Source organism: Zalophus californianus, chromosome 12 (genome assembly GCF_009762305.2).
Source record: "Zalophus californianus isolate mZalCal1 chromosome 12, mZalCal1.pri.v2, whole genome shotgun sequence".
Lineage (NCBI taxonomy): Eukaryota > Metazoa > Chordata > Mammalia > Carnivora > Otariidae > Zalophus > Zalophus californianus.
In genome coordinates, this window is record NC_045606.1 from 62,614,599 (window position 1) to 62,636,130 (window position 21,532).

Consider the following 21,532-nt stretch of genomic DNA (forward strand, 5'->3'; position numbering starts at 1 on the left):
CACCTTACACCCCTGCACCCTTTGAAAAGGTCAACTGTGTATTATAATCTAATCATGGGAGTAAAATCCATTATAGTAACAGTTCTACAGATTTGGGCAAAAGTCTCAGAGGCTATTTTATAACTCTGCCTACCACAACCACAGTGACAGGTTGATAGATACCTTGGTAGGAGGAGGTCTGGTGACTTCTCTTCCTTTCCTAAATAGGACTGGAGAGTACTGAGTCTGAAAGGAGAGATTTTAGGATAAAGAACTTTGATCAGCTTTATAGGCTCAGCGGTCTGGGAGTTGGAGCAGAGGAGGAAGAGGTTAGTTTGAGGTTATTCTGGGTAAACTGGGCAAAAGGACTACAGGTCAAGTGATATGACAGACTGAAATAAAGGACCACGGAACCTAGGCCAGAAACAGTAGACAGAGAAACCTGGAGTGAGAGAGAAGAGACCAGAACTTGCAAGGGTTGCAGTGGATGGCAGGATTTTTCTTTCTTTTTTTTAAAGATTTTATTTATTTGAGAGAGAGAGAGCGAGTGAGAGAGCATGAGCAGGGGAGAGGGAGAGGGAGAAGCAGGCTCCCCACTAAGCAGGGAGCCTGATGAGGGACTTGATCCCAGAACCCTGAGATCATGAACTGAGCCAAAGGCAGACACTTAACCAACTGAGCCACCTAGGTGCCCCACAAGATTTCAATTAAAGCAGGAAGTGGAGGAAGGCTTCAGGAAGAGGTTTAACATTTGGAGAAGTGGTTCTCCAAGTCTGGCCCCCAGACCAACAGTGTCAGCATCATTTGGACAGTTGTCACAACTGCAAATACTCCAGTCCACTCCAGACCTAGTAAATCGAATTCTAAAATTCTAGGAGTTAAGACACAGGAATGTGTTTTAACAACCACCCCAGGTGATTTTCTTGCTCCATAAGTTTGAGAATCATCTGTATTATTCTTGCATATTGTCATTGAACAAAGCTTTCCTGCCTGAAATCAGCCGCTGTCCAGAGCTAGTGCCTGGGAAAGTACAACTCACCCTCCTGGGGTCACATCTTTGCTGGAAGGCAGGTGAGAATTCACACACGTGACACCAAATACCCTGCTCTCTAGGCGGCTCTCTCCTAGTCCTCCCCGATTCCACATCCTCTGGTCTTTGGCCACAGTGTCTGATTAGGGAGAAGAGAATGTTGAACAAGTCAAGTTGTCAGTCCGAGTCTGAACTCTCATTCGACTTGGAAGACGTATACTTTCGTTTCTTCTTCTTCTTTTCTTTCTTCCTCTTCTTATGCTTTTCTTTCTTCTTCTTTTTCTTGTGTTTCTCTTTACATTCCGAGGAACTGGAGCTGCTCCCATTCTCATCGGATGTAGAATCCTCCAGTAACTGTTTCAACTGCTGTATCCTAAACATAGAAGATTAACCAAAGAACCATATTTAACTAGAAAAAAAGGTAGATAAAAATGATATAAAAGCAGCAGTGAGGGTAAAAAACATCATAACCACCTTACTGCAGACAGTACTTATTTTTATTTCTGCATGTTTTCCCCATTCTTGTCCACACCCATGCCTCTTTGACAGGACTGTACCCAGTGTACAAGCCATTCTGTATTCTTTTCACTGTCCTAAGTATTTCTGCACGTTTCTCCAGTCCTTACTACATAACTTCGAATAGATGCCGCCTCTCCTTCATCACCTCCCCAACCACCCACAACCACTCAAGTTCATACTAGGTAATCTACCTCCTTAACAATTAGAACTCCATGGAACCAGTTTGAGAAAAACAAACCCTCCTCTTTCTTCATCCTATCTTTATTCATGTCTAAGGATAATTTTTAAGAATAGCTCAGATCCATAAAGACACTGAAACTAAGTTACACTTGCCAACATCAACTATCAGTGGTGTGAGCAGGCAGGACCAAGTCCACTGCTAACTCAAGTGGAATGAGGCTGGCCTGCCACCCACTGGCCTTTCCTGTGATGAGTCCTGCCTTCCAAACAGTTCACAATTGAAGTACCATAGTTACCAAACCACTCATCTAATACTGGAACAGGTGTTTCCAACTTTATATAATTTCAGACTTTAGAAGGGTATTGTTATCACCTGGACCATCTCACCTTACATCCTTTTCATGTCTTTTATTCTCTCGTACGATGTCATACATGGGATCTTCATGTGCCTTGAGAATGAGAAAAGGTTAAGATTGTGTTAGGCTCCATGGACTATCAGTTAAATAAAAATTAAATGCATATTTCACTGAAACCAGTTTTTTTTCCTATTTGGTATAATTTCATATTTAACATGTTCTAATCCTTCCTAAGGGTTACCATCACTGCAAACCTATTGAGACTGTAACAAACGATTTTCTAATTAGAAAAATATAGATTATAATTTAAATATCCTTTGTAAGAACATAAACCATGGCAGAATCATGAAATACTATTCAAGGTAGAAATATTGAGGTAATTTTCTTTGTTCTATTTGGAAGGATGATCAAGAGACAGTATTAAGAAAAACAAGTGGGGGGGCACCTGGGTGGCTCAGTGGTTAAGTGTCTGCCTTTGGCTCAGGTCATGATCCCAGGGCCCTTGGATAGAGCCCCACATCAGACTCCCTGCTCAGCAGGAAGCCTGCTTCTCCCTCTCCCACTCCCCCTGCTTGTGTTCCCTCTCTCACTGCGTCTCTCTCTGTCAAATAAATGAATTAAAAAAATCTTTAAAAAAAAGAAAGAAGAAAAAAAAGAACAACAACTGGGGTACCTGGGGGGGCTCAGCTGGTTAAGTGTCCAACTCTAGATCTCAGCTCAGATCTTGATCTCAAGGTTGTGAGTTCAAACCCCGCAAAACAAAAAAAAAAACCTACTGGGGCACTTGGGTGGCTCAGTCAGTTGGGTGTCCAACTCTTGGTTTCCACTCAGGTCATGACCTCATGGGTTATGAGACTGAGCCCCACAATGGGCTCTGCACTCAGCAGGGAGTCTGCTTGAAGATTCTCTCCCTGTCCCTCCCCCAACTTGTGTGCACATGCACACACACTCTCTTTCTCTCTCTCTCTTGAAAATAAATAAATCTTTAAAAAAGCCCTATTGGGCGCCTGGGTGGCTCAGTTGTTAAGCGTCTGCCTTCGGCTCAGGTCATGATCCCAGGGTCCTGGGATCGAGCCCCACATCTGGCTCCTTGCTTAGTGGGAGTCTGTTTCTCCCTCTCCCACTCCCCCTGCTTGTGTTCTCTCTCTCGCTGTCTCTCCCTCTGTCAAATAAATAAATAAAATCTTTAAAAAATTAAAAAAATTAAAAAGCCCTATTACCTCCCTACCTGGGGATAATTACTATTAACATTTGATCTCTTTCTTTCAGTCATTATTAGTAATTAATGAAAAACTATAATCCTCCTATATATACAACTCTATTGTTTTTCACTTATGTCTTCATGAACATTTTCCCATGACATTAGGTCTTTTTTTTTAAGATTTTATTTATTTATTTGAGAGGGAGCAAGAGAGAGCATGAGTGGGGTGAAGGGCGGAGAGAGTAGCAGACTCCCCACTGAGTAGGGAGCCCAATGTACGACTTGATACCAGGACTCCAGGATCATGACCTGAGCCCAAGGCAGACGCTTAACCAACTGAGCCAACCAGGCACCTCACATAATGTCTTCTAAAACATAATTCCTGGGGTACCTGGCTGGCTCAGTCAGTACAGCATGAGACTCTTGATCTCAGGGTTGTGAGTTTAAGCCCCTGGTTGGGTGTAGAGATTACTTAAACATAAAATCTCAAAAAATATAAATAATAATTTCTAATGACTAAATAATTTGCATGCTACAGAAATTGATGTTCATATGTTGGACTATTGTTTCCCATTTTTCTTTAGTTTCCATTGTTTCTGGATATAAGAGTTATCCTTATATATACATATCCTTATTCATAAATACTTGTGTATATATTGATGTTCTCTTATATCCTTAAATTCCTTAAGTGGGATTTCTGAGCCAAAAAAAAAAAATGAGTATCTTCAAAGTTTTTGAGATTTATCACCAAACTATATTTTATATAATATCTGTAAAAACTGACATTCCACCTAGAAGTGGAATGAGTGATCAAAAATATTAATTCAGATTATTAAAATAAAGCCACAATGGGGCACCTGCATGGCTCAGTCGTTAAGCATCTGCCTTCGGCTCAGGTCATGATCCCAGAGTCCTGGGATTGAGCCCTGCATCGGGCTCCCTGCTCTGCAGGGAGCCTGCTTCTCCCTCTCCCACTCCCCCTGCTTGTGTTCCCTCTCTCACTGTGTCTCTCTCTCTGTCAAAAAATAAATTAAAAATTTTAAAAAAATACAAAATAAAATAAAGCCACAGTGGTTTAAATGAAAAAGATTTTATTTATTTATTTGAGAGACAGGGAGCATGAGCAGGGGGGAGGCAGAAGGAGAGGGAGAAGCAGACTCCCCACTGAGCAGGGAGCTGGATGTGGGGCTCAATGCCAGGACCCTGGGATCACGACCTGAGTCAAAGGCATACGCTTAATGGATTGAAACACCCAGGCACCCCACAATGTTTTAAATGTCTTAAAAATTTTAGTGAATGTTGGCCCCAGTTTGATATATGCTGATGACTTCAGTACATCTAGACAGTGGCATATATCACTTGGCAGAAGTTACTGAGTGGTAAATTAACACCTTTAGGAGAAGACTCTATTAAAATAAAGTGAGGGAATGATATATCTATTTTACTGTCAACTGAAGACCATATATAATTTATATACACACCTCTAGCTTATAATTTAAGACTGTCTTTAAAGACTGGGAAACTGCAGTGCCTAGGTGGTGCTCCGCGGGAAGCCTGCTTCTCCCTCTCCCACTCCCCACTGCTTGTGTTCCCTCTCTTGCTGTCTCTGTCAAACAAATAAATAAAATCTTTAAAAAATAAATAAATAAATAAAAATAAAGACTGGGAAACTAAACCCTAATTTTAGTAATGAAACATGATTTTTTATATAAGTTAAAACAAGTGATTGAATAAATAAAGTCTGCTTTAGAAAAAGAATCATTATTCTCAAGGTATAAACAAAAAACACTTTAATAAAAAGTTAGTTTTTTGTTAACTGTCACACAAATGTAATTTAAGAAGAGATGTAGTCAACACCAGATACTCTGGCCAAAAAGCTTCTGGGAATGTATTTTATGTGAACTTCCAGTTCACGGATTACTGCCTGTTTCATTAATATTCATTATTTCTGAAAAATGTAAATTGGCAAGGTGGGGTTCTACTTACTACTCTGAACTGTTCTAACTTTTGGTTGCCTTTGATAAAAAAAGGGCATTCTTTGTCGCCTGTTCGGTGACCATACCGTTTACAACGCCAACCTAAAAACAAAGAAAAAAGGAAATATCTCTGTAAGATAACAATTTCATTTAATGAAGATGAAGAATCAGTATATCATACTAAAGTTTTTCTTCATTAAACTCCAATTCTAAAAGCAAATGCAATGAGTGGATAAACCATGTAAGATCCTAGAAAATAAAGGGAAACTAACTGCTTCCCCAAGCAATAGGTATTAAGCAATCCAATGTAAAAGTACTATAAAGAGTGAAATTGTTTTTAGGCTGTAGCTTATTGTATTTTTCAGAGGAGGACTCTTCTATTCATCAAGGGACTGTGATTCTCATTTACAATTTTAGACACGAGCAAATAGCTTCTTTCTCTGATTGAGGCAACTACTGCAAAAAATCCCTCACCTTTAATTAAAACAAATCACAAATTATCTTAAAATGTTAATTCCATTAGCACTCTAATATAGCCTCACCTGCTCAATAGGGAACTGTCCTTTGTAAAAAGGTTTATTATTAGAAGCAGACGGCCCTGATGAGGAACTGGAAGGAGACATAACAGGAAAATGCATACACACCTTCCAGGGCAAAAGAGGGAAACATGCACCTTCATGGAATTTCAGTGAGTACAGACTTGGCATTAGATGCTGACATGGGAAAAATGAAGTGGTGAACAAAGCAGGAATGGGTGAGACCCTCATTACTTCTCTCACCTGCTTTCGTCCTCTCAGAACCATTTGGATTTGAGGCAAATCAGGAAGTCAAATGAGTGGTGAGCTAAGTGAGACCCTGTGTTTGAACATTAAGGAACTCCAACCAAGAAAGTCAGGAAGCAGGAAGAGTGGGTAAGATCAGCCAGGGTTGCCCCATGCTGGCAGCTACTCAAAGTATGAAGTGAAAGAGAAGGGATGCTTTCCTTTTTAATTTTGAGGGTTGGATGCAGGAAACCATTGAAAAAGAATGAAGTTTGGAGATACTTTATTGACTGCCTCTGAGCTGTCCCTGTCTTGAACTCCCCAAACATTTTAAAGTTCAGGAAAGGAGGATTATACTCCTTCAAACCAAAGTTCTTTGTGTTCAAAATTCTGTTACCGTTAAAGGAAAGGTGATTCTTGCTATTCAAAATGTGGTCATGGGCAAGCAAAATCAGCAACACATGGGAGATTGTTAGAAATGCATAGTGTTAGACCCATTGCAGAAATACTGAAACATACCAAAATTTTAAAAGATTAATTGGTGATTTATAAACATATTAAAGTTTGGAACCACTGTTCTAGATAACACTATAATCAATAAAACCAATGAAAGGATGTATATGTGTCTTTTATCCCATTTGGGATAAGTCAAAATTTTGTGGGGCCTGAGTTTAAATTATGGAGGCGGGGGGCTCTTTAGGAAAAAAAATATCTTGCCTTGGCAAATTTCACAAAATCATACGACCATTATCAACACATCATTGTTTCCCCTGCAGGCCCTTGAAAATCACAAGTAAAACTGGCTCTGGTCCCAACCCAGACACTTATTTTCTAAATCAATGCAAATAACTATAAAACAGTAATCGAAATGGGGGCACGTGGGTGGCACAGTCTGTTAAGCATCCAAACCCTGGTTTTGGCTCAGGTCATGAACTCATCGGTCATGAGATCAATCCCCAGGTAGGGCTCCAGGCTCAGCACACAGTCTGCTTCAAGAGTGTCTCCCTCTGCCTCTTCCCCAACTCAAGCATGCTCACTCCCTCTCTCTAAAACAAATAAATGAATATTTTTTAAAAAATGGTAATTGAAATATAAGTAACCACCTCATAAAACAGAGCAGTGGTCTTCAAACTTAAAAAAAAAAAGAAAAGCTGTAGACTTCTGAGTAAGATGACAGACTACTAAACACATTTACTTGCTTTCATTCCCTTCCGGACATCCCATAAAAATGACAGTGAAGAGGATTCTTTTCAAAAGGAATAAGCCAGAAAGCTCTTCAAGAATGGCCAAGTGACAACCTTCATAAAAGCACTGAAAATAGTCATAAACTTGCCCAAATCAACTTATTTGAAACTCTTGAAATTAACCAAAGGTTTGCCACAATCTGAGGAGCATTAATTCAAGAAAAGCTAGTGACGCTTGATAAGAACAGCAGGATTCCTGGCATTTTAACCAGACCTACTCCCAGCCCTCTCTCCTGATTTCCATTATAATCTTAAAAACCAACAGCCTTGCAACCATGACAGCTATGAAAAGCAACAGTCCTGCGACCTCAATAGGGTAAGACCAGGTTTTGAGCCCCCCAAAAAACCCTAATCTCAGAGGATAGAGCCACACTGACAGGGTGTTGTTTCTGTGTAACCAGTCATAGTTTACTTTACAGGAAAAGCCCAATCCCTCAGGATATTTGTTGAAAACAATCACCTGCAACTGTTTTAACATCACAGTTGCCAATGACTGTGATATCATTGGATAAACAGGAGCCCAACTAAAAATGTAAAAGATCCAGGGAATGAGATGTCCATAGAGGGCTTTCAAAAATGCTGACACAATCCTGGGAACCTAGAAGGCTGTGCACATGTGCCAACATTTGTTACATTCTGTTTTTTTGATAGTAGCCATCTTAATGGGTCTGAGGTGGTATTTCACTGTAGATTTGATTTGTATTTCCCTAATGATTACTGACACTGAGAATCATTTCATGGGCTTACTGGATATCTATATAACTTCTTTAGAGAAATGTCTATTCAATAAGTCCTTTACCAAATTTTAATCAGGTTGTTTGTTTCTTCATTGTTTTTAGGAGTTCTCTATATATTCTAGATAGAATCCCTTATCAGATATGATTTACAAATATTTTCTCCCATTCTGAAAGCTGCCTTTTTACTCATGTTTCTTATTCAAAAAATTTTGAAATTTTCATGAAGTCAAATTTGTCAATTTTTTTGTTGCCTGTACCGTTGGTGTTTGATCCAAGAAATCACTGCCAAATCCAATTCTGTACAGCTTTGCCATATATTTTCTTCTAAGAGATTTCATAGTTTTAGGTCTTAACATTTAACATTTGATCCACTTAGAGTTAAATTTTGTATATGGTATTAGATAAAGGTCCAACTTCATTCTTTTGCATGGGGATATCTGTTTTTTTTTTTTTAAAGACTGTCCTTTCCCCATTTAATGGTCTTGGCTCCACCATAACAAGATATTATAACAACAAAGAAGATGACTCAACATACAGGAAACAGGAGATTCAACATAGGACAGAAACTAAGGGAAACTGTAGAATGGTTGTGTCTCAGTTCAGGGCCCCCCTAACAAAATATAGACTGGGTCACTTACACAACAGGAATTTATTTTCTCACAGTGCTGGACACTGGAAATCTACAATCTGGGTGCCAACAGTGTTGTTTTCTGATGATTACTCTCCTGGCTGACAGACAGCTGTGTCCTCTCACAGTGTGTCCTCACACAGTGGAGAGAGAGCAAGCTCTCTGGTCTCTTCTTAAAAGGAACTAATCACATCATCAGAGCCACCCTCATTACTTCATCTAATCCTAATCACAACCCAAAGACCCCATCTCCAAATATCATCCCATTAGATATTAGGGCTTCAACATATGAATTTGTTGAGGGACACAAACATTCAATTCAAAACACAAAGTGAAGGGAGATCCCTGGATGATAAGCATGGGAGCAACCATTTTCAGAGGATGAAATTAATAGAATGCCTCAAGCATTTGAAGGTCTTGGGGCACGTGGGTGGCTCAGTCGGTTAAGCATCTGCCTGCGGCTCGGGTCGTGATCCCGGGGTCCTGGGATCCAGCCCCACATCTGGCTCCTTGCTCAGCGGGGAGACTGCTTCTCCCTCTCCCTCTGCAACTCCCCCTGCTTGTACTCTCTCTCTTTCTCTTTCTCTCTCTCTGTTAAATAAATAAAATATTTAATTTAAAAAAACGCATGTGAAGGTCTTAAGAGTCAATCTTTGAACAATTTGAGGTTGAGTAAGAAAGCAGTACATGGAAACCAAAAACAATAACAACGGAACAAAACACACACACACACAAATACCAAAAACAAGACAACCATTAATCAGGGGAAAGGAGGGAACTCTTCAGGATGCATGAAAGGAAAAGTAATCAGTTTACTATATGACTCAGCTCTGGATATAATCATAATAAAATAAACATTAAAGACTTATCTAACCAAAATTATGAAAAAAACATTTTGGGGAAGATGTGATATAGTAAAGGTACATGTGTGTGGTAGGACCAGGAGAGAGCTAAATTCTCCTCTTCCATTGTACAGTGTCAACAAACAACACCTAAACCTGAAAAATCAATACAATATATGATCTTAGACATATGAATATAAATATCAAAATAACGAAGAAAAAGCGCTGTAAGTGGAAATGGAGAAAAAATGACTGAAACTATTTTAATTATGTGTATGAAGAATCTCTGTACAAACAGAAGCAGTATTTGAAGCAGTACCCTTTCTTCAAATACTATCTTATGCTAGATGGAAAGTGTTGTGGCCGGGGTGGGGTGGGGGTGTGCATGCACAGCACACCTGTTCTGGACCCACCCTCTGGGCTCACAGCTCCTCCCAAGTTACATGGATGAAACCTTAGCATCACTGATGAGGGGCGAATGATGCAAGACCCAAAGGGACCTGCCCTCCAACACACTCCTTGTCCCTCATGGCATTTCTACAACAGAATATCCTTTTTGTTACTGGAATATTACTGAAGAGTGAACTCCAAAGGTAGCTATGGTCCCTGTGGATGACCCCAGCCTTTGGAGTCAGAAGCCCTGGAGTCAATGCTCCTCTCTACCTCTTACCTCGGACCACTCACTAACATATGCAGGTCAGCTTCCTTAACTATGAAACAGAGATTGTGCCTTGACTTAACAGGGCTGTGGTGAGAACAAATTTAAAAAAAAGGAAGTAAACGCGCTTTGTAAATTGTGGTATATAACTTGCGTGTATGGAGGAGGGTTACTTGCAACTCTCCCGTGCTCACACTGCATAACTTTGACTTCTTTCCCCAGTGGCATCCAGAGTCCTTTCGTTGGTGCGTGAGCCAGAAATTCCCTGGCATGTTCGTTGCCTGGTACATCTGGTATACAGTCTTCTGGCTTAGTCTCATCTTCCTAAAAAAGGAAACAACGTGTCCACAACATGGCAAAAAAGCACCGGCATTCTCTCCCACCTGCTTCAGGACACAGCCCTGCCTGCCTTTCTCACGGGCTGGACACGCCATGTCCTCCTAAGTTACCCTCTCAAGTACTAGAAAGAAAGACAAATTATACCTGACAGAAAAACCAGAAATAAATGTACCAGAAGAACCATATCATGAAAATGACATAGCTACTCTTAGAGAAATATTACTAGTATTGTTCACTTAGGAATGATTTGTGAGCTCCAAATCCTGATTCTAGATCACAAAAATTAGATTCAGATCACAAACTTTTCTGCTACCTTAAAAGCCTTGTGGAATGAAGCAAAGTATAGAATTAAACAAGATTTCCTGAAATAAAAATAACACGTTAAATTAAAAAAGATTATTATCCCTCGGAGGCCACTGTCATGTTTTACAATCTCGCACCTGCTGTATTTATGAAGTGTGCTTTCACCACCAAATAACTTCATTACACAATTAAGGTATTGTTGTTATTATTTTTTTTACCTTCTGATTGTTTTCAGCTCCCATGCATATTACATTTATAATGAAAGAAGGTTTTGTAATCTTTTCTTTTCATTGAATGTGAGCAAGCAGAAAGCTGTCCTGACCTCCACTGAGCCCTCTAAGTCTCCCTCCCACAGATACTGGACTCTAGGGCCAGGTGCTGTCGCGGAGCAGGGGTGGGGGGTTGGGGGGCGGGGGTGGTTAGGGGGGTGTCCTGCACAGGGGCTGGACTAGAGGGCCTTCCAGTCTCCTCAGAGACTACTGTTCTCTGAGCTGATGATACTCAGGAAAGCAGCAGCAAGTCAGAGAAGGAGCACAGCTGTGAGAAGATGGCAGCCACAGCAAGAGAGAGAGAGGGTGGGAGAAGGGGACCAATGGCTGATGAACATGTGGGGCTACCACCGTCTCTTAGGGAACAGACACACGGCTGATTACATTTCTACAAAGGCACAGGCTGGACACAGAAAGCCCAAAGTGTATGAACTGACTGGCATCTGCAGGGAGAAGCAGGGTTACCATAAAAGGGCGTCCAAAACCTTATGCAACAGGTTTTTATAACAAGTAACTGAGTCTGAGCACTGAGTCAAATATGTCTAAGAGAATGACCAAAGGCACAAATTTCACACTGACCTTGATAAGCCCAGGAGGAGGTTTTTCATAACTAGAAAGGAAAAGAAAAAACATCATCGATCATGTTAACAGGAACGTAACACATTTTAGTGAGCACTGCAGACCAAAATAAAAAGGATATTTTTAGTAAAACCTCAAAACTGCATTATGTCTAAAGCAGTTAATAAAATATGCCCAGCAGTCAGAGGTCCCATATAAATAAACTGATGCTACTCCACATCCTGTGGAGATCTAGAACTGAAATTCACTGAGGTAATTACTAGGTGTCTGAGCAAAGTGATTTTATTGTTGAAGAAGAGAAAGCAAGAGATTGCAGGGGAAATGTGAAGGAAGAAGACCTTTGAGCTAATCATGATTCCCAAAGTGTCACAGTTGTCAGGTTATTTACCTAGCATAACTTCCACTTACTCAACACTGAAGAGGCACATGGTGGGGGAAAGTTGAGAAATCTTTTCTAACTTGGTTGGGGGCAGCACAGGGGGGGCAGGAGCAAAGCTGGAGGGAAAGGCCTGTTGTAGGGGAAGGAAGTGGAGGTGATCTGTCCTAGAGGCTTCCTCTCCTGTTTCTCTGCAGCTCCTGGTTCAAATCCTGCCCACCCACCCTGCCTGCAGAGTGAGCCACCTGCTCCTCAGCTCTCTGACAGCCCTCTGTGCCTGTCTGACCTCACTGGACCTGGGGTCCGGGACCACTGCACGGTGCCCCGATGACAGGCAGCATGCAGTAAGAATGCTGCCTGAACAAGCAGAGGGATGATGTGTAGGAATGTACTTTCCCTTTGAGCTCTCAGACCCCCCCAAGGGGACATATACATCATGCTTATGCTCCCAATTCATTTTCACTTCCCATTACTCTGCCGGAACTGCCCCAAAAGGCTTCTGGATTCCAAATCTGGATAATTAGTACCAAATGCTCATGTTCACTTTCCAGTACTGACCCGCTTCTAGCTATAACATACACCACATGGGTGTTTATTTGGCTTTTAACTGTAAATGCCTATGGGACCATAAAGGAAAATAAGAATGTAAAAAAGAAACATGATAACCAGACATCCTGGGTCCATTCAACACCCCACAAAGAACATTTTACTGAGGACATCTGGGCATAGCAGTTGGCTTAAAATTGTGAAGACGCCAGAAACTTGGAAATGTGAGAGCTTCAACATTGCTGCACCCAGATGGTGAAGCAAGGGTGAGTAATTAGGTGTCCTACAATGAAAATGTATTACTTTTATCAACAGATAAACATTACTAAATCTTTAAAAAGTGAGTTATATATTGATATGGGACAATCTCCATAACAGTTTAGTCAAAAAAAGGGTGGGGTTAGGGAATAGGGAGCAAAACTGTATTTGGTAAGCTTCTATTTGTGTGTATGGGAAGGAGACTATATATGGCCACATACACACACACCTTTTAGGTACTTCTAAAGGACAGTAAAGAAACTACTCACATGCTTGCCTCTAGGGATAGGAACTAAGGATCATAAATGGGAGAGAGCTTTGTTTTTCATTCTATTCACATCTACATGCATTAGCTTGCAAAATGCTTTTTAATTGCAAAAGAAAAATGAAATCAATGGTAACTACATTACAGCTCTGTCAGTATAAACCCAGGTTAATACATCTCTGAAAGAAAAACCAAAGATAACTTGGGACCAAGAAAGAAAAATGGAGCCAAAAAGTACGCTATTAGGAGTTCATATGTGCTATAGAGTTATATATGCTGGATTTCTGTTTCAACAATCAATGCTATTTCTGTAATAGTTTCAGGAATATAACCTCCAATCTAGCCCTGATTAAGTTGATTATTTTCCTCCCAGAAAAAAGGAGCAGGTACAATAGGCAAAACTAAATTTGATATTCAGGTAATATTAAACATTCCACATTAAAACTTATTCCTTGCAGAAGTAATCAATTATTGTGCCGGGCATGTTGCTAGGTACTAGAAGGGAGAACTAAGGGCATAAGGATATAACTGGTTAAATCCAAAAAACATATAAAATGAAAACTGCTCTTAGGACACCTGTGGCTCAGTCGGTTAAGCATCTGCCTTCAACCCTGGTCATGATCCCAGGGTCCTGGGATTGAGTCCCACATCGGGCTCCCTGCTCAGTGGGGAGTCTACTCTCCTTCTGCCTGCCGCTCCCCTGCTTGTGCTCGTTCTCTTTCTCTGTCTCTGACAAATAAATAAAATCTAAAAAAAAAAAGAAAGAAAGAAAACTGTTCTCAGAAGTGACAAGTGACAATAAGTCTTTATAACTGTCCTGATAAAAGGAGATATTCTATCTTCTTTCAGTAGATAGAATTCTAGCAGGAGTATTTTCAGTTCTAAATCAGGGTTAATGTGAATCCTGCAGAGGGGAAGCAAGGCAGAGTAGAAACCTCATGGGCTTTGGATGTAAAAACCTTTGGTTTGAATTATGATTCATTCTCACTGTGTGCTTTGGGCAATTTACTTAACCCCCCCCCCCCAGTGCCTCAATTTCTTCATGGATGAATATGTCACACCACACACTTCACAATGCTGGCTTCTGTTCCTTGTTGAAGACAAATCCATGCTCTCAAGAACCTTATGAGGCACCTCAAGACTGGAGCACTAGCATCACAGAGGCCAAGATCTGGAGCAACAGAGGTGGAAGAAAACAACTTGGTGGTAGTAACTGACAAATGCCAGGAGTCTCTAATCTAGAGCTTTTCTGAGCAGACAGAAGAGGATCTGCCCCACGAAGATTGCATAGTAAACACCTAGGCATGAAGAGACTTAGCTTCTCAGGTGTGGTACAGCAATTTTTTTCAAAGCAAATGCTTAAAATATTTTCTAACACAAAGTGGTGGCGTAACCTAGAACAACAGAAATCTGCACAAACTGGGGAAATGATACAGTTCATCTGCAGCCATTCATTTAAAATACTGATGCTATGGCTTATGCACAGAGACCAAGAGGAGTTTGGTAGTACAGTCTATGAATCCAATAATCCAGTAATACATCCTCTGAGCCACAGGAGTTGTACAAAAACAACATATGGCCAAATAGAAATCCAAATTCCTGAAAAATATGTAATTGTTATTGCCAAGATGAAAAGGAGTGTGATGGAACTACACATTGTGAAATCTATTATTAGCAATGGCATTCCCTAAAAAAGTCCATTTACAACTATTTTCAAAAGGAAGGTAGTTGATGGCTCAAGGGTCACACTGAAAGGAGCAGGCCAGCCTCCAACAGTGCAATGCATTTTGTGTCAAAGCTCCCAGGTTAATTATAAAGAATGTGAATCCTTTGAGGACGTTTCCTTACGTGATCATCTTAGCTTAGGTAATGCAAGTGCCTGAAATAGAAACGAAGTATGTATTGAAGAACTCCGTGAGCACCAAACTTACAAGTTTGCCTTCTAAAGCTAATTACAGAAAGACAGAATCACAGAAAAGAACTGGAAGGTCCACCTCCCACCTGATGTTGCAATCTCCTTTACAACCCGCCCTCCTCCCGCGGGTTCTGGGCTCTCTCCCCGAACCCGCTGGAGCTGGGGGCGCACGGTGCCCCTTTAAGTCAGGCCATGCTGACCAGCAACCACAGGAGACTCTGGTCCTAAGTCTTTTTGTTGAGCCGGAACTGGCCTCTTTGTAGCCCCCACCCTTCATGCTGGTAAACCACCACCACCACCACCACCACCACCCCCAAGCCTAAAGAGAACAAGTCTCCACTCTCTTCCACCTTTGGGATCTTTAAGGACAAGTCCCTCACCCCATTCTCCAGCCCTCTCCTCGCCACCGCACTAACGGTAGAGGACGGCGTGTTCTCTTCCCTTCCTAGCAGCGAATGAAGAGATCGGGGGTTTTATCCGGCTCCCGGGGGACCCTGTCAACCTACAACCCTGAAAGGGCAGGACGGCGGCGCTCACTGCACCTGCCGCGTGTTCAGTCCCCAAGTCCCCACCGAGCGCCTACTAAGTGCCACACGGTCCTCAGCGCTAAGCAGAGCCCCGGCCGCACGCCGACCTCGGGCGGGGAAATAAAGCCCGAGCTTCCCTGCCGGCCCAGGCCGCTCGGCGCGCCGGAGCAACGGCCCTTCCCTCCCCGCGGAGGCGCGACTGGAAGTCCGGGTGCCAGCGCCGCACGGGTCCCCGGGGACCCAGCCTCCCGCGCCCCCGCGGCGCCGGCCCACCCGAACTGGAGACTCACAAGGACTCCAGGTGCTTGAGCTGCTGCAGCTGCTGCGCGTCGTGCCGCCGCCGCTTCTGCTCCCGGCGCCGCTGCAGCTCCTGCTCGGCCGGCTCCCGCGGCCGCCGCACGCCCCCGGCCCCCGCGTCGTCGCGTCCGGGCCGGGAAGACATCGCGGCCCGCGCGGCTGAGGCGGCCCCCGCGGCGTGCCTGAGGCGGCTGAGGCGGCGGGAAGACGGCACTTCCTCCGCGCCGCGGCCGGTCGGCCCCGCAGCGCCCCCTCCCGCCGCCCGCCCGGGCCAGGCCCGGCCCGCTGTCCCCGCCGAGGCCTCCTGGTCCCCGCCTCCCGCCAGGCCTCCCCGCCGCCTCCCGCGTCGTGGCCCCAAGTCCGCGCTGGCAGCGCGGTGGCCCCGCCGCCAGGCCGGCCGGGATCGGAGCGCGCCCCCTGGCGGCGGCCGCAAGCGGGGCGGGGGTGGGGGTGGGGGTGGGGGAGGAGGAGGCCGGCGGAACAGCCGGGGAGCCCCCCACCCCCGCGTGCCCCTCCCCTGGGAGGCTCGGGGACCCGTGCGCGGCGGATTCGTGGCCCCGATGGCTAGACGCGGGCTGCTGCTACTTGGTGCTGGGATTCACCCAGCTTTGAAGAAAGCAAGACACCCCAGAGAAATTCTCTGATTTTCCAGAGCGTCGTTAAAACGTAGTCAGCCTGCCGTGAATCTAGACAAGGTTTGGGCGCTAGACTGAAAGCTATAGACACTGAGCGCTTTTTATGTGCTCGTCATTGAGCTAAGCCTGTAAGGAAAGTTGATTTAATCTTTAAAAACTTAATAAGTGCTGTTATTACCCGTATGTATTACCCTTATTTTATATATAAGAAGGAGGCGGAGAGAGTCAAATAACATGCCCAAGGATGCAGAAGTAGAAGTCGTGGAGCCAGGCCGCGAATTGTTAAAGTGCTTAACTAGGTTGCATTTTGTAACTGTATCTGGTATGTGAAGTTATGATCACTGTTTTATCTTTAACATAATGGAAGAAACCACAAACAAAGTAAAAGTAACAGCACAGGGACTATGCCCCTCAAATGTGGCATTCAATATGGTTAATACTTAAAATATATGACGAGATCCTTCATATTTATTAGGGAAAATCCAAATGAAGGAATGCACAAGGTCCGTGAACAGAAACACAGTATTACACTGATATGTCCCAGAGCTTGGAAATCAGGTTTCCCTCTGAGAGAGAACTGTTGCATGAACCAATCCAGTTGTTGATGTAGTTACTTGGCCAATAAGTAGCCTGTAAATATCTTGCAAGGTGTTTTCATCTAGGAGAATATAGTCTAAGGAAGATATGATTGAGAAACAAAGAAAGTGTAACTTAATTGTGTTACAGAAGGAAGATGGTCTATAGAATCTAAAAAAGAACCAAAGAAAAATATCGGATGGTGTTTGTCCAGCATTGTCCGCTGAAGACACAAATTATATAAACACACGAGTGTTCTGATTACTAGAGAAATATGCACCATTTGGAATAAGGCATCAATTTGACCAACCTTAGCCCCATCTTTTCTTTTTTAATTGAAGTGTAGTTGACATACAATATTATATTAGTTTCAGGTATACAACATAATGATTCAACACTTACATACATCAAGAAATGTTTATCTAGATATGTGTAGTTATCATCTGTCACCATGCAAAGTCATGACAATATGATTGACTGTTTTCCCTGTGCTGCACTTCTCTTCCCTGTGACTTATTTATTTTATAGCTGGACGTTTGTGCCTCTTAATCCCCTTCATCTATCTCACCCACCCCCCCACCCCTCCCCTCTAGCAACCACCAATTTTTTCTCTATGAAACTGTTTCTATTTGTTTTTTGTGTTCTAGATTCCACATGTCAGTGAAATCATGTTGTCTTTTTCTGTCTGACTTATTTCACTTAGCATAATACCTTCTATGCCCATTCATGTTGTCAAAAATGGCAAGATATCATTCCTTTTTATGGCTGAGTAATATTATATATATTTATACATATACCATATATGTGTGTGTATATATATATATATATACACACACACACACATATACCATATCTTTATCTATTCATCTATGGGTGGACACTGGTTGTTTCCATATCTTGGTTGTTGTAAATAATGCTGCAAAATTCGGCCCCATCTGAAAGGAAATACCTTTCAAGACTAGCCAAGCTTCTGTGCTCTGATTCCATTCTCACTGAGTACCATCCTGACAATGTGTTATACCAGATCCTAATATGAGGAGAATGGTATTTTTGTCAGATCTGAGTATTGGGGTGAGTGGAAAGTTAGGTCTCCTACTGTAAATTAGTAACTTGACATTGTAATTTGTAATCTAATCTCTTATGACTTTAGTTATTGTGGCAAATGGTATTATCCAAGTTGCCTGCAATAATCTCTCTCATCTCACTTGTTTTCTACAAATGACCTTGATACTCCTCCCATGGAGAGGTGGAGTCTATGCTCCTTTCCTTGAATCTAGACCAACCTTAGTGATTTGATTGTAACCAGTAGAAAGTAGTGGAAGTGATGCCTCATCATTTTTTAAAATTTTTTAAAATTTTATTTTAATTTTTTTAAAGATTTCATTTATTTGACAGAGAGACACAGTGAGAGAGGGAACACAAGCAGGGGGAGTGGGATAGGGAGAAGCAGGCTTCCTGCGGAGCAGGGAGCCCGATGTGGGGCTCAATCCCAGGACCCTGGGACCAGGACCTGAGCCGAGGGCAAACGCCCAACGACTGAACCACCCAGGTGCCCCGATGCCTCATCATTTTTATTATTTATTTATTTATTTTTAAAGATTTTATTTATTTATTTGACAGAGAGAGAGATAGTGAGAGCAGGAACACAAGCAGGGGGAGTGAGAGGGAGAAGCAGGCTTCCCGCCGAACAGGAAGCCTGATGTGGGGCTCGATCCCAGGACGCTGGGATCATGACCTGAGCCGAACGCTTAACGACTGAGCCACCCAGGCGCCCGCCTCATCATTTTTAAAATTAGGCAGAAAAGATCATATAGCTTCCACTTGGTTCTCTTGAAATATTTTCTCCTAAAGCCTTCAGGAATGTAAACTGTTCCATTGCTCTGAAGCCACCATGCTGTGAGGAAGCCGAAATTAACTCACGAGGAGAGAGCACATGAAGAGACCTTGAGATTGAATAAACAGAGGGATGCCTGGCCAGACCCCAGTACCTAACCACCCCAAACCCTAGTCAGACGACTCCACAGTGCATACCAGAGTAAATCTAAGTGTCTTGTAACAACCAAGCTGAACCAGAATTGTTCCTCCCCTCCTCAAGAGGCTTTGTTGCTGGCCGAGCTATGCCCTTAAAGTAAAAGAAAAGAAGGAAGAAGAAAGAAGAAGGAAAAGATAAAAGGAAAAAACACCAGATGTTCTCCAACCATAACCAGTGACCTTATAGCAAGCCAGCAAATAATCTGAAAACCTTAGGATATACTTCTATGCAGAAACCAACTGAGTTGGGTTTCTCTCACTTGCAACTGAAAGAATCTTGACAGCAGCTCTTTCTACCCCAGGGGTCCTGTCCCTGTACTATAATAAAAACACCTTTTTGCACAAAACAAACCAACAAAAAACAGAAAGAAAGAATCTTGACCGATGCAAATATTTGCCTAACACAATGATTTGGTCTCTCCCTGCAAGGTGGTCCTGGGGGAGATGGATGCAAGAAGATCCAGCAATGGATAATTCCACTTCAGCAAGTACTAGCGAAGACTTTTTGAAAAACAACAGACCAAAATCCAAATCAAGCTGTTTTAAGAAAATAATAAATAAATAAAGGAATTTATTGGTTCACATAAGTGAAATGTCATGGGATAGAAATTCAGGAATGGCTGGGTGTGGGTGCTGAAATGTTATCATTAACAACTTCTCTTGGGGCACCTTGGTGGCTCAGTCGATTAAGCATCTGCCTTCAGCTCAGGTCCTGATCTCAGGGTCCTGGGATGGAGCCCGCCTCAGGCACCCTGCTCAGTGGAGAGTCTGTTTCTCCCTCTGCCCCTCCCCACTGCTTGTGTGCTTCCCCCCATCTCTCTCAAATAAATAAATAACATCTTAAAAACAACAACAATTTCTTTCTCTTTACTTCATCTTCTTTTGTATCACTTCATTCTCATGTTTCTCTCATTGTGGGAGCAAAGATGGCCACCAATTTAGTAGCCCCAGCTGCAAGAAACCTCTTTCTCAGTTCCAGTAAGGCATCCATGTATTATACTCATTAGCTTGGTAAGGATTATGTAGCTGTCATGGAAAAAATCACTGTGATCAAGGAAGTGCAGTACTCTGACGGGCCAAACCAGTATCATACACCCACCTTAATTCGCAGGGGTGGGATTAACAGTGTGGGAGGGGTAGTTCCTCAGAGTGAAATCAAGGTCCTGTTAACAGAGAGAGAGAGAGAGACAGAGACAGAGCTGGTCGGGGAAAGGGATTCTGGGCAGGGAAAAATAGCAGATGTCCAGTTTAGTAGTCTGATAGACTCTCCTGGTACCACCTCCTAGTTTGTATTCTAGGCATCTCTCCTTGATGATTAGCATGTTAGAGTTTATAAAGCAGTGAAAATCTTCTGCTACTTATAACCACCTTTCTATGCGAGTCTGGGTTCTTTGTGGATTTTGACACCAGACTGAGAAATTTCCTGGTCACCAACCCAGTGTGAAAGGCAAAGTGTTGTGTTCACTTCACAGAGGCATGATGGACCCGCATCCACCCCAAACTGGTTCACTGTCAAGACTGATGATGCCACATATGCACCAAGAAGGTAGGAAGAAGTTTATTATTCACATATTGAGACTTTCTAGAAGAGCAGTTCAGACACCTAAGCTAGTCCAAAAACGACTTCAGCAAAACAAAGGTGAGTGGCCCTGAGTTTTATTGTGTTTAGGGGGTGGAACTGGGTGAGTGTTCCCACACCCAGGCCAAGATTTTGTGTAGCTTGAACTTCTCCCCTGGTGCCACATGGACTTTCCTATCAGCTTGCCCAAATGTGGGATGGAAGGGAAAAGTGGAGGTGAGACTTGAAAATTATCAGTGGTCAGCCTCAAAACTGGAGTCAGATGCTTTATGACACAGGGCCATCTCTCAGATTCAGTCCAGTTTTCTGGTTGTGATCGACTCAATGTAGTAACATCTCACCCATTAACCAAGGAAACAAATAGGAATTCTTTCCCTGCTGATTATCATTGTAAAACACTATTCTTACCAATCCCCCTTTATTCATGCCTGTAGCATCTGGAGGGGTGTGCGGGTATAGCTCGTTTCCAGAAAGAGAGTGAAGTGACTATTACCCAACCATGAATACACAGGGAGTCAGCCTTTACTTTGTACCAAGGCAACTAGCCCAGGTGAGAGATGCTTTTATTTGTACTCCCTCCTTGCTGTATCCCCTGCCTCAGTCTCTTATACCCCTCTACCCCATCCTAAGATACCAGATTCATTCTCAAGGCCAGCCATAGGGCATTGGTGTTGGCCAGGTTGTAGAGGGGTGGCTGCAGTTGGTCCTGGCTCTGTTTTACTGGGTAGATTTTAAGCCTTTCAGAATGGAACAATTTAAAAGAGACTAGACTTGCTTATATTGGCCACCTTTCACAGCACAGCTTTGATGCCATTATTTTGCTCACGAAGTATATTATTTTACATACCTATTTATTTTTTTGCCAGGAAAAAATCAACACGAGTTTTTGTCATTCAAATATTTCATAGAAAAAAAAAGAATGTAGC

General features: G+C 42.7%; 1 protein-coding gene across 1 annotated transcript; it reads right to left on the reverse strand.

Annotated features, from left to right (window-relative positions):
- Positions 1-1,160: 1,160 nt before the first annotated feature.
- Positions 1,161-16,099, reverse strand: LOC113911069 (retinitis pigmentosa 9 protein-like). The gene is made up of 6 exons (XM_035723176.1): positions 15,779-16,099; positions 11,602-11,632; positions 10,306-10,435; positions 5,252-5,343; positions 2,096-2,157; positions 1,161-1,382 (listed from the first exon to the last, which is right to left on the reverse strand). Exons 1-6 carry the CDS (start codon positions 15,928-15,930, stop codon positions 1,187-1,189), a joined length of 663 nt encoding a protein of 220 aa, XP_035579069.1. The 5' UTR covers positions 15,931-16,099; the 3' UTR covers positions 1,161-1,186.
- Between the last annotated feature and the right edge of the window lie 5,433 nt (positions 16,100-21,532).